At 44.0% G+C, this 14252-nt stretch overlaps 1 protein-coding gene across 5 annotated transcripts in view; it reads right to left on the bottom strand.

Annotated features, from left to right (window-relative positions):
- BABAM2 (BRISC and BRCA1 A complex member 2) overlaps positions 1-14252 on the bottom strand; it is a 450034-nt gene that overhangs the window by 57932 nt on the left and 377850 nt on the right. The window contains exon 11 of one of the 5 annotated variants that reach the window (XM_032239492.1): positions 10882-13006. The exons of the other annotated variants lie outside the window; for them this stretch is intronic. Coding sequence (XP_032095383.1) covers positions 12984-13006 — 23 coding nt within the window. The 3' untranslated portion in view covers positions 10882-12983. Of the gene's footprint in view, positions 1-10881; positions 13007-14252 lie in introns of those variants that run through there. 5 annotated transcript variants of the gene reach the window in all.

Below are 14252 nucleotides of genomic sequence, written 5' to 3'. Positions count from 1 at the left end.
GGTGACTTCAAAATCTCCATATCCTTCCCTGATTGCTCACCTCTGCTCCAGTCTGATAATTTCAGAGGCCTGGAAAATGTTATCATATAAACTTTATGGGTCAAATATGTATTGTCGGCCAGGCATGGTGGCTCACACTTATAATCCCAGCACTTTGGGAGGCTGAGGTGAGCAGGTCACCTGAGGTCGGGAGTTTGAGACCAACCTGACCAACATAGAGAAACCCTGTCTCTACTAAAAATATAAAAAATCAGCCAGGCGTGGTGTTGCATGCCTATAATCCCAGCTACTCAGGAGGCTGAGGCAGGAGAGTCGCTTGAACCTGGGAGGCCGAGGTTGTGGTGAGCCAAGATCTCACCATTGCACTGCAGCCTAGGCATAAGACTGAAATTTTCTCAAAAAAGGAATGTATTGTCTCATTTGTATCTTCAAGATGGGCATACCACCTCATTTACAGACAAGAACACTGAAACTCAGGAACACAAAGCAGCTTATTTAGAATTAGGTGACAGAGCTGACCTTGAATTAAAGTCTTTAGATGTTAAATCCAGTGGCTCTGATGCCACTAGAATGTTCTGCTACCAACCGGGAAAGAATCATACTACATGTCTGAAATAAAAGTTACAACCTGCTCCCCATTTGCCATCAGATTGGGTTCAATATTCTGCCAAATGCAAAACCTTTGAGTCACTTTGGGTGCTTTTCGTCCATCTCTGGAAAGGCTCCCATCCTGAAGAGGATAGGTCATTGTCCTGCTGGGAGGGGACTGGTGGGGCTGGTGGGTCACATTTACTTCCACCATGGATAAACAGAAATGGGAATGTATATTTTTAAAAATACTGACCTACTTCATACAGCAAAATATACTTTTGGTTAATCCTAAGAACAATTGGTAAGGCTTCCCACACTTACCATTTTAGGTTAGCTCCAAATACCAATCAGTTCACACCAATTCAGTAAGCTTTGTCTGCCTCCAGGAATTGTCCTTCTATCTGTCTTACAACATGGAGGCCAGTTTAATTACCTTAATTGTGCCCCTTGTCCTAGTCCATAGGTACTAGCCCAGGCCTCCTGGATAAAAATGCAATCCTTGAATGCCAGTAGGGGCAGCTCAGGGGAGGCCTTGGTAGCCTTTCCTTCTAAGGTGTGGTACAGCCTATCAAGTTCAGGTTAAAAGACTAGGGACTGAATAGAGAAGTTGAAGTTCGTATATACAGAGCATTTAAGGACAGATGAAAAATATCAGATTAGAAATAAAAAAGAAAGGCAAGGGGCTTTCAAATAAAGTACCTTAAACCTGGTCACACTGCAGCAGAGCCTGATGTGGATTCAACAGCTAACCCCTTCTCATTCAGCCTGTGTGCTGCTCTTTCAATAAAACAGCTGCTCTCACTGGCCCTGCCTTACTCATGACCCCTCACCAGCACTCTGTGATGGAAATCTCTTTGTTTCTGGAGGCCAAATGGCTCATTCTAGATAAATTATGATTGGTTCCATGGAAAAACAGGTTTGGTTCTTTACGCATTCAACTTGCTAAGTCACCACTCGACCTTAGCTCATAGAAAAACTAAAGTGAAATCTGCAAAGTAGTGCCTGAGTAGGCGCCAGCAAGGATCAGGAGGAGGGATTTGTGAACCCCAGGTCTAGAGGAATATTTTATTAAGGAGTGTCATATTTTTATGTGCACACACACAAACACACATTTGTATCTAAATATATCTGTGTATGTGTGTATGTATTTGGTTTAAGGAGCAGAGCAGTTTAATACTTAAACAACAAAATAAGAGTTTGTCTGTCTGAAACTCAAAGAAGGTGACCATGAGCATTCTTGACCATGGGACTCTAGATCACTGAGAGTTAGAGCAACTTTTAGCATAGCAAAGAATGACCCATGAGATTTTAACTACATGAAAATCAGTTATGAGTCGTGGCACAGTGGCTCACACCTGTAATCCCAAACCTTGGGAGGCTGAGGCAGGGGGATTGCTTGAGCCCAGGGAGTTTGAGACCAGCCTGGGCAACACGGTGAGACCCCATCTCTAGAAAAAATTAAAAAATGTACAAATGTGGTGGTGTGTGCCTGTAGTACCAGCTACTTGAGAGGCTGAGATGAGAGAATTGCTTGAGCCCAGGAGGTCAAGGCTGCAGTGAGCTGTGTTCACATCACTGCATCTAGCCTGGGCAATAGATCAAGACTCTGCCTCAAAAAAAAAAAAAAAAGAAAATTAGTTATGATTTGATATGAGAGTGGGACCAAATGCATTCTTGTAAGTCAAATAAGAAAGGGTATGTGAGTTTGTACATTTACTTAAAAAGCCTTTGGGTTGCCCTGTCTGCACTAACGCTTAGGCTAAGGGGTTTGAATAAAGAAGTTGGGGGTTTCGAGATGAAGTAAAAATGAACTCTGCCTCAAAGGGCTCAGCATTGGGGAAAGTCAGTGAACAAAATAATCCCAACAGAGTAGGAGAAGTGATGAAACAGGAGGCTGCACCAAAGGCTGCTGGGGTCCGGAGGAGGGACTGACTGGCTGCTACTCAGGCTTTGTTTTGTTTCATACTGTGCCATTTTTATTTAGGAGATAATCGAAGTGGAGATAACAAAAAGCAGCTCACAAGGTCGATGGCCCTGCTTTGCTGATGTGCATCACCCCGCAACTGCCCGGAGAGAGAACTCCGGGTTTCACCTCCCAAGCTGTCGATTCACCTGCTGGTGGCAGAGAAAGCAAAAGGCAAACTTCTCAGTGGCTCCAAGGGGCCACTCGGGTAGTGGTACCAGCTGCCCATCCCACTCTCTTCCACACTCTGCTCAGAGGAAGCTGAACTCCATGTCCAGGAATTCCAGCCTCTCCTCTACTGGCTCCTTCTTGTCATGCTGAAGATTCTCTCATCCTGTAAAGTAGCCTCTTGATTATCACCCCTACTAGCTACTGCCATTTACTCTCCCTTTAATTCCCCAAATTCTCAAAAGAGGATGGGCTCACCTTCACTGTGAATGAATTCTGTGACCCACTCACACCTGGCTTCCACCTACACTAAAGCATGGGCGTTTCTTTTACTATGCCATCCATGGGCACCACCATCATTACCAAAGCACATGCTTTTCACGCTCCTCTCCCTTGCCACCTGCACCTCCCCAGATCTGGTCCTCTGCTGCTTTTGCGGTGCCCTCTCTCCTGGCTCTCCTGTCACCCCTCTCTGCTGATGGTAGCCTCTATCAGGAATCTGCTGCCCACCACCAGTTGCTGGCCTTTCCCAGAGCTGGTTTCAGTCCCCTCATATCACAGATTCATCCAGTGGGAATTCCGCCAGCTATGTGGCTTCCATTGCCACCGCTATGTGGGTCATGAAGCTTTAGTCTCACATTTTTGGCTACTTACTGGATATCTCCATCTGCTTATCACACAAACACCTCAAACTCAATATATTCAAACTCATTCACTTTCCTCCAGATTTTGGTACTCTTTTTAAATTTCCACTCTTTCCTTAGTACCCTAGCTAGGAATTATACAGTAATCTGCAATTCCTCCCTCTCCCTCACTCCCCAAATCTGAGTGTTCACCAAGTCCTTCTGATTGTACTCTGAAGTATTTCTAGAATCTCTCCTTTCCTCTTCCTCCCTACTCCCACTGTTTCAGCACCTCATATTCTCTTGCCTGAACTAGTTTCCCCAAGTGGCTTATCAAACCCCAGCTTCTTCCCACTCAAATTCATCCTCCCCTCTGCCATTGGACTTACAGTTATAATCGGGATAATGCCACATCCCTGTTCAAAATCCTCCCATAGCTCTCCATCAGTAATGGGATATATTTTGAACAATGTACATAAAAGGCACCATATAACTAGGTGCATTTCTTTCCTGCCTCTTCTCATTACTCCCTTAACTCACTTATCCTAGAAATCCAATTTTATGCATTATTCCCAATCTTCAGAATGCACTGCATCAGCCCATGAATACACTGTTCTCTCTGCCTTGGGCATCCTTTCCTTTTTTTTTTTTTCTTTTGAGACAGAGTCTCTTTTACTCTGTCCCCAGGCTGGAGTGCAATGGCACGATCCTGGCTCACTGCAACCTCTGTCTCCTGGGTTCAAGTGATTCTTCTGCTTCAGTCTCTTGAGTAGCTGGGACTACAGGCGTGCACCACCAAGTCCAGCTAATTTTTATATTTTTTAGTAGAGACGGGGTTTCGCTATGTTGGCCAGGATGGTCTAGATCTCTTGACCTCATGATCCGCCCATCTTGGCCTCTCAAAGTGCTAGGATTTTACAGGTGTGAGCCCCGGAGCCCAGCCCCATCCTTTCCTATTTATCTACCTAGCAGATCTCTAATTGCATTTAAAGACCGAGCTCTAGGACACAGCTGTAAAACCCCTCAGAAGGGGTGTATACACCTGTATTATAGCATTTTCCAGTGTGTTTGTATTTTTGTGTTTACATGCCTGCTGCCTTACCTGAGTCCAAACTCCTTAGTGTAGCTATCCATTTCTGTGACCACACGGCTTCGCACAGGGCTTGGTCCACAGTAGACACTCAAATGTCTGCGGAGTTGACTTGAAGGTACACAAGGCTTTTTTCCTTAACAACAGGACCAGACTTTAACCTCTGCATGCCCCAGTGCTCTTAGCAACAGTGCTACAGACACAGCAGGTGAGGAACGAAACAGTCAGCTGGTTAAGGAGGCAACTGCCAAGCACCAGAAGTGGTTAAAAGTGGCTGTGAAAAGGCAGGCATGGGGCTCAGTATTCTTGCTTTTCATTATACATCTTTGTGAAGTATTTGCTTTTGCAACCATGCTCATGTTTCTTTGGCAAATATAATACACAAAATTCTTTGTTGGTTATGAATAATCTATTGATGTATCTGCAAACTACAAGGAGCCACTTCCCATATATTTAAAAGGACAGGTTATGGGCACTTTGGGAGGCTCAGGTGGGTGGGTCACTTAAGGTCAGGAGTTTGAGACCAGCCTGGCCAACATGGTGAAACCTTGTCTGCACTAAAAATATAGAAATTATCCAGGCATGGTGGCACATGCCTGTAATCCCAGCTACTCAGGAGGCTGAGGCAGGAGAATTCCTTGAGCCCAGGGGGCAGAGGTTGCAGTGAGCCGAGATCCTGCCACTGTACTCCATCCTGGACAACAGAGCCAGACTCCATAAATAAATAAATAAATGGAGGGTTACGTTCTGAGGGCTTAACTCCAAATAGGCTGTGTAATCAGAGTGTGTCAACGATGAGGGAGACATGCAAGCATGAGGCTGCACAGTCACTAGGCCAGCAGAGCACTGTGCCTGAGAACAAGCAATGGCGCTGCACAGAGAACATGCACTCACTGGGCCATCTGCTTACGTGTAAAGATAACGCTTATCGTCTGTATGTGTGTTTTGTGTAGAGTTTACTAAAAACATGAGAATACTGTTGAAAAATATGATTTTATTCCTTCTAACCCCTGACACAGGTAAAGTATGAAGGAGAGGAAGTCTTTGCAAGCTATTTCTGCCAGCTTATGAAAACTAGAATTTTAATATTTTAGACTGAAGATTTTCATATACACAAACACGTATATAGGAAACATATTTGGTTAAAGGAAGTGGGCCTTGGTGCTGGGGCATCTTAGTGTAGAAAGAGTGAGGCTGAGATTCCTATTGAGAACAAGTTAATACTCAGGACGTGAGCCACACATGAAGAAGGTGGGCACTGTGATGTTACCAGAGGGCTGAATGGGCATGTTACCCAGTGTGGATCACAGATAGATTCTTTCAAAGGCCAGAGATGAAGATAAATCAGTCTTTGCTAAAAACATCCCACGGCTGCACTTCACAAAGGCATATTTTGCTTCAGTATGTAATTTCCTCACTACTTAACTATGAAAGTATATCGGAATTGAATTCTAGGGCTTTTTCTAAATGAGAGCTGAGTCACAGGTACCTCGATGCTGTGTCTGCAGACTAAAGCGGATGACTCACATCTGTAAAATTCTGAGAGAAAGTACCAACCGACCCCTTGCTTAGTCATCTTTTGCATGGATGCTGGGTTCATGAGCTCTGTAAACTATAATGAGCGATCTAGCCTTTTACCATCTCTTTATTCTTTTCTAAACAGTACAAATTACATCTCTAAAAATAACTTCATCTACGCAAGTGAGTCACTTCAAACTAACAAGCTTCCACAAGTTACTCAGCTAAATTGTAATATTTACTTGTGAAGGTACAAATCTTGTTGTCATATTAGCCCCATTCTTTTTTTTTTTTTTTCTTTTTTTGGAGATAAAAATTTGGTAGACTTGGAAAAGGGAAGAGAGTTTCAGCAAAGTTTTCAAAAGACATATAATTTACTACTAACCTCTCACATGGGCAGAGGTTGTGATGGGCTGGAGGAAGTAATTCTTTGAAAACTATTTCTAATAGTGCATGAAAATCACAATTTTTTTTTCTTGAGACTGAGTTTTCTTCTTGTTGCTCAGGCTGGAGTGCAATGACGCGATCTTGGCTCCCCACAACCTCCACCTCCCGGGTTCTCCTGCCTCAGCCTCCCGAGTAGCTGGGATTACAAGCACCTACCACCATACCTGACTAATTTTGTATTTTTAGTAGAGATGGGGTTTCTCCGTGTTGGTCAGGCTGGTCTTGAACTCCTGACCCCAAGTGATCCGCCCACCTTGGACTCCCAAAATGCTGGGATTGCAGGTGTGAGCCACCACGCCTGGCTGAAAAATCACAATTTTAATATTTCAGGCTATAGCTTAATCAAAAACTCTACACTTTTCTTTGTGCAAGCCCACGAGCACACTGTCCCCACTGCGGGGTGTTTATTGGCTGTTGGAAGAGATATATCAGTAATTCTATTTGCTTTAAAATCCAGATCTGTGCATTTATGACTTTTTTGATGAGAGACCCAGCCACGCTAATAAATGCATATGTATTAAATACTAATCTTTGCTCTCCCAGGAGCTGATCACTCACCACGCCCTGAATTCTCTAGACACACAATTCAGCTTTAGTACTCCACCCGTTTACTGTGTCGCTTTCCAACCCCAAGGCCTGCCTGCTGGTCTTTAGCTTGCCTTTCTGGGCCTGGCATTGTCAGCTCTCAGCAGCCCCACCCCAGGCCTGTCCCAGTTAGGCAATAGGTACAATGGAGGCAAGAGCAGGTTACCTACATGAGGCTTATACCTTCATAACCTAGGCAGCAATGCTGAAATATCAAAGCACTGTTAATCTACACTCTGGCTTCAGTCAGAGCGAACTAGAAGGATTTCTCATTCATGTTTGGCAAAGAATGAAATTACAATACCAACAGGCCTAGAAAGTTTCCACTGCTGTTTCGGCTTCTCCTTTAAGAGATCAGATCCATTGGCTTCATCCAAATGGCCATGTGAACAACCTTTCCCTGCGCATGGGGGTGCTTTAGAAGAGGAAAATGAAATCACTGGTCCATCTGAAAATTCCCCAGGAAATGGGCTGCAAAGCCCACTTCCTGACTCCAACCAGGGCAGAGGCTGAGTCACCTAAATCCCTCCCGACTAGTATTCACTTGACTTGCACGAAGCAGGTCTGCTGGAGTCGCCTGAATTCTGCTTTCCGTCCTCGTGGGCAGCCACCCACTGCAGTGGAGCTACTGCCGCATGCTCAGTCTGGTCTCTTCTGCGAGGTCTTCCCTCAGCCTTAGCCCACAAGGTTGATGTGACATAACCCCTCTAAGCTTCTCTATTCTTATTTGCAAAATGGGGAGAGTCACACCATCTACCTCTTAGGGCTGTGGCGATGAAAAGAGACACTGTAAAATGCAAGTGCTGTAGAGACTGCAGGTATCCTGACCACTCAGCTCCCCCATTTCAGCAAGTGGGTACTGAGTTCTTATCTAGTGCCTAACCCTGGGCAAGGCACTGTGCATAACAGTTAAAACATGGTTTAGAAGCCTGGGCAACATGGCAAAGCCTCGTCTCTACTAAAAATACAAAAAATTAGCTGGGTGTGATGACCTGCACTTGTAGTGCCAGCTACAGGGGTAGGGGGCTGAGCCAGAAGGATTGCCTGAGTCTAGGAGGTTAAGGCTGCAGTGAGCCGAGATCGCACCACTGCATTCCATCCTGGGCAAAAGAATGAGATTCTGTCTTGAAAAACAAAAACAAAACAAAACATGGTTTAGACATAGTCTTGGACCTCAGTAGCAAACTAAGCAGAATAATGAAGCAAATATGTAAGACAATTAAGGTATCATTCAAGATAATAGATCTCCTAACTACGTTATTTAGATCAAGTGTTATTCAGGTGGGAGTGCTCAGGTTACAGAGTGAAGCTGAAGACAGCTTTTAAGAAATGGTGCAAGGAACATGGGGAGGTCAAGGAGAGAAAGCAAGAAGGGTTAACAAAGAGGCCAAGGCTGAGTGGGAGAGAAAGTTGGATGGGGAAGGTGGGTCTGTCTACTGGGGGAGGCCGCCGAATAAAGGTGGCGTCTTGAAATGATTAATGTGGTGTCAGGGCACAAGAGCCAGAGACAAACCAGCTGGCCACTGAGCTAATCCTGTAGGTAACAAGTTATAAGCAAGGGTGAAGGCATGGGAGTGGCAAACAGGAATGAGTAACACCTTGCATTTCTATAGCACATGATGCCTTCCCATTTGCTTTCAGGTGATTTAATCCTCTCAAACTTCTGTGAGCTAGGCAGGGTGTCAATCCCATTTCCCAAATGAGGAGGCTGAATCTAGGAGCCAGCGGGTGGTGGGTAGGCTGAGTAGTTAACCCAGTGTAGATGGGTGCCTGTGTAGCCTCCACACTTGCTGGGCATCAGATTTACCCAGGAAGCTGTTTATTTTTTATTTTTAGTTTTTGGAGACAGTCTTGCTCTGTTGCCCAGGCTGGAGTGCAGTGGCACAATCTTGGCTCATTGCAACTCCCACCTCCCAGGTTCAAGCAATTCTCGTGCCTCAGCCTCCCAAGCAGCTGGGACTACAGGCACGTGTCAGCACGTGCAGCTAATTTTTGTATTTTTAGTACAGATGGGGTTTCACTATGTTGGCCAGGCTGGTCTTGAACGCCTAACCTCAAATGATCCTCCTGCCTCAGCCTCCCAAAGTGTTGGGATTACAGGCGTGAGCCACCGCAGCTGGCCTGAAGGTGTTTTATTAAAAACACACAGGTTCAGCAACCAACCCTCCCTAGCCCCTTTCTGATTCAACAGTGGAACGGGGAGAGGAAAGAAGAGGAGAAAGGCGGGAGGTGTTCAGGCTTCAGAATCTGTCAAGGCACTCAGGAGTTTTGATGTAGTCAGGGCAGGCAGGAACCAAGCTGCACCACACTGCACCATACAATGTGGTACCTACGTGGTTAAGAAGGAGAAAAGAGAAGGGCAAATGAGACATCATTCCACGGTTTGCAGCCTATTCACAGAACCTGGTCCTGCCATTAAAAGCTGGATGGAACAGATGATGTTCATTCCATGGAGGTGGGTAAGAACTGTAACCTAAACAGGGATGTTGTATCAGCTCCATGTGCCTGTGCTAGCTCCTATTTTTACCCATCACGGCCAGAGTAAGAAAGTTCCACGGCATTTCAGAAGATGGGCTGCGAGAGTGTTATGGATGACTTCCTGCATTTGCCCTCCTCCAGTGAGGACGGGTTCTTCCGGGCTCTTCCAACACCCCCCTCTCCCAAACTCGTATCCCTCCACATGCTGTCCCAGCCATGTCAGTCCCCAGTTCAATGGCCTCTCTGTGAAACCTTCCCCAGCTCCCTTAGGCAGAGGCAGGTGCTCCCTGCTGATTCCCAACTGAAACTGAGACTTGAGAACTCATTTTAAACATACCATTTTGAAACTGATATGCAGAGTCTTTTAGTATTACATCGTACTGTTAACCTGCCTGGTTGGCCCTTTCCCTTTCAACTAATGACTCCATAAAGGATGGACTTGGGGTGATACATGCCTTCCGTATTTATCTAAAATCTTTTGCAAAACTTTGGAAGTCCCTCTCCCACTGTGGGCTTTCTTGGTCTCACAGACTTCTCCGCCAGGCAATGAGCAGCCTGACCACAGGCACCACCTTGCATCATCCTGTACCTCTGGGATGGGACAGGCTCAATAACTGTTGGTTTATGCGGAGCCCCCCGAGTCTTCAGTCAAACTGAAAAAGTTCTGTCCAATTCTCAACTTTCTGCTACGCTCCCACCACTCTTTGGAGCAAAAGTGAGCTTCATAGAAGTTTGAAGTCACCTTCATTTGACCGTTCTGAATTACACCAAGGTCTGCATCTTTGAGTTGAGCCAGTTTGCCTTCCTCTTATCCTGCAGCCTTTGCCTAAGCAATAGGCTGTCCTTTTTGATATATGGGGTTCCAACCCTACTCCACTTTCTGCCCCAAAGCTACAGGTTTTAAAGGATTTTGCCTAAAGGATCATTTTCCCATGAGATGTCCAAATTATCAAACCCAGCGACCATATTTTTAAACCTGAAACAAAAAACTTGACATTTAATTGAGCTTTTACAACTTTTTCATGGATAAATATTTGATTTCTATTTGTCTTTTGAATTAAAGTTCTGAACATATTATGGTCATGAACCCTCACTGCTGCTTTTGTGAGCAGTAAGCTGGTCTAAATCCCAGAAGGAATCTTTTGTCTCCTGTTCATCATACCCAGCCTCCAAAGTGGAATCTTGAAACCACCTCCTTTTGGATGCTTTCCCAAAAGAATTCTCCCAATTCCCTACCTGCCAAAAGGACTCTCCTTTCCCTCCCCTTTCAAAATGTGTTTGTATCTACAAGATCTCTCCACACATGCCAAGCGAAAGTTAATGCCCTTGAAAGTAGGAACCCCCTCTAAATTCCACCATGTGCCTAGAACTGACTGAGTGATCATCTGGGATAATTAAACATTACTGATTGGTATAAATGTCACGAGCTAAGGGTAATTACCAAGTTTGAGCATAAATGCATACATACAATGAAACTGAGACTTGAGAACTCATTTTAAACATTACCATTTCAAAACTGATCTGCAGAGTCTTTCAATATTATATCATACTGTTAACCTGCCTGGTTGGCCCTTTCCCTTTTAACCAATGACTCTACAAAGGATGGATCTGGGGTGATACATGCCTTCTGTATTTATCTAAAATCTTTTTCAAAACCACAAGACCGCCTCTGGTTTAATATGTCAATGGGATATTTGCTGTAAAGGGCATGGATATTTAAGAGGGTTGTTTCCTTCACAATGTGTTGATAGAGCTCTAAAAATTTTTCTTTGAAGAAGAAAACTAGAAATTATTTGAAGACTGTGACAGAGTCATGTCACTGCAATTGGAAGTACAGCTGTCCCTGTGAGGGCCTGGGCCAGAAGGAGAGGAAATCATGTTGGTTTACTGCCTCGGCGGGGAATCCTTGAAGGAACAAATTCCGGGTGCAGCAGGAAGGCGCCCTCGTGGGAGGTAGTGGCTTTTGCCTGGCCTGAGACCTAACCAAATCAAACACACTCCACCACCTTGCATTTACAAAAATCTCCTCTATTTGGGATGATGGGTGAAAATCCTAAGACCTTAGGCCTGTGTGCTTCTGAAGAAGTCAATATATGCGAAGCCGCTGCCTCCTTTTATCACAAACACTGCCAAACTCCTCAGGCATCCCACTGAAATCTAGCTATGTGCTTATGGAGAGCTATCTTCCAAACTGGGAAGAGCCAAATACGATACTTCATATCCTTGTGCCCTCCAAGGCTCTGGAACATAATCTATACACATCAACTCAGTGTGCCTGCATCCCATGTAGACCTGCCTCCCGAATCCTAGGGAATAGGACGAAATCACATCACTATAAGGATCAAGAAACACTAGCATTACATCATTGTGTGAGTTAAGATAAAGCAAGGCAGAACAGAAAGAGCTGCATTTGAATGTGGACATTTGAGACCTGGTTTAAATTTCGTTCTCACTTTACCGCCTATGAGATATTAGGCAAGCTACTAAACCTTGCTGCTATACAATGGCAATCATGACTTTTATGTTGCAGTGTTTCATAAATAAAAACTATTAGTGTGCTTTGGATTCAGGGCTGAGACTCTTCTGTAGAAACAGCAGAAGATATCAACAGACTGAAGGAATAGTCATGCCATTTGGGTGAGCAGCAGGTCAACTCTTGGTTCAGGAAAGATGAAGTTGGTATGTGGTTCAGGTACAATCAAATACATGACCAATAGCAGCGGCCGCCACAACTCTCTCCAAAGCATAAAGATCACACAGAGTGTGCACATAGGTGCCAGACAGTTAAAGTGCTTGTTCCTAGGCCTGGTCCTTTTTAAAGAGATAATTTAATTTTTTAAGTTTCATGAGGGGCCAGGCAAAGTGGCTCAGGCCTGTAATGCCAGCACTTTGGGAGGCAGGATGAATGCTTGAAGCCAGGAGTTTGAGACCAGCCTGGGCAACAAAGCAAAACGCTGTCTCTACAAAAAAATAAAAAAATTAGCCAGGTGTGCCGGCACGCACCTGTAACCACAGCTACTCAAAAGATTGAAGCAGGAGAATGGCTTGAGCTCAGGAGTTTGAGGTAACAGTGAGCTATGATCGCACCACTATACTTCAACCTGAGCTAAAGAGCAAGACCCTGTCTCTTAAATAAAAAATCTCATGAGGGAGAAACCGTATCTTATTCTTACCTGATACAGTGGTTAGCCCAAGAGGTGTTCAATAAAATAATTTCGAATTAAATTATCATGATAGGCTTAACCGTGTTTCTCGGCAGAGAGTAAAGGAAATAGAACACAGGCTATAAATAATGTCAAGGCAATATCCCTTGCGGCATTTTCCCAATATGTATACTTGGCCAAGTACTACTACTAAGTACTATCAGGAAAACTATTAGAGCCCCTGATGTCATTGTCAATGTAAAAAAAAAAAAAGGGACAAGAAAAAAATCTAAAATATCTCAAGATTATTTTTATTGAATAGCCTCAGTTTGTTTTCAATCTTTCCACAGCCCATGTTCACATCTGTGGCCTCCCTTTTATGAGCTTTGGAGCTGTAAATCTGAAAGAAGACAGATAAGGTAGAAACCTTGTTAAACAAAATCCCCATCAAAATGACAAACATTCAAACAGGAGTGGCCTGCCTTTATCTCCAGTTACCACCCAGTTTTGACAGTCTGTTTCCCTTTTACAAAAGGTTTGCTGTATGAGAAGAGAACATTTTACCCAGGAGAACGAAAGTCACTCCCAGCTAGGTATTTCCCAAAGGAGTTGTACTGTATGTTCCAAAGTGTGGCTGCTGAGCTAACTATCTGGGTTGCAATAAAATGTCTTGATTTTTATCGATGGTTGGACAGATTGAGTTTTCTGATAACCCCACTCCATTTCCCTAGAAATGTGGGTATGCATCCACATGCTGACTCATTCTGGGTGCAGAATGTACAGAGTCTCTACAGAGGGTGGAGATGGCAAAGGGGAAAACTTCCAAGATGGAGAGGAGAAGGGGGAAGGGCGAGAGCAAGGGAAAACAACATAGAGGAGTGTTCTGGATTGATTATTTACAGACAGTTTGCCAACAACAGATAAGGGATGGATCACGGCTGGTAACCATTACTGGGGTGGTTTCTTTGGGTCTTTCATTTTAAGATGAAAGAGATTTGACATGTTTATTAAGTAATGTGGTAACCCTGGAAGCTGGGCATGTACTTCTGGTGATAACTGTATAGCAATTATTTCTGTGTGTTACAAGCCTCAGCTTTTGTTTGCTGAAATGTTAGATTTGGTTATATCTTTGCAGGTATGAGATACTTTTAACGGGACAGTGTTTAGTAATTTAGATATGTAAAATTTGCATTTCATTGGCAAGGATTGAAATACAGCTTTGTAGGATTTTTCTGTAGGGAAATAATCTGTACAGTAGACATTAAGACTTCACACTAAGATTCTGAAGATGACTGAGTCAATGGATGAGTATAACTAACTTTTGGAAACTTCAAGGAAATTGGAGGAGAACCACAAAGCATCAAGATCAGGGCATGAGGGCTGATCCAAACAATGGGGCCTGGCATTTGTCATCTTGGGTAGAACCACCCCAGTGTGGGTCACCTCCACATCATTAGATAAACCAATTAATCAGAATTACCTTTTCAAGCAATGGATCTGTTCCTTGTCACATTCTTAGAACTAATAAAGACTTATCTTTATTACTACTAATTATAATGTTTTGGTTCATTCTTTTAAAAATTATGCAATACATGATACATACCAAAGAATACTTGTAATATACACTTACGGTCTGAAATGTAATG

This window comes from Sapajus apella, unplaced genomic scaffold (assembly GCF_009761245.1).
Source record: "Sapajus apella isolate SASKATOON/1434 unplaced genomic scaffold, GSC_monkey_1.0 scaffold44, whole genome shotgun sequence".
Lineage (NCBI taxonomy): Eukaryota > Metazoa > Chordata > Mammalia > Primates > Cebidae > Sapajus > Sapajus apella.
The sequence above is the reverse complement of the archived record's forward strand: the minus strand, read 5'-3'. Positions and strand labels throughout refer to the sequence as shown.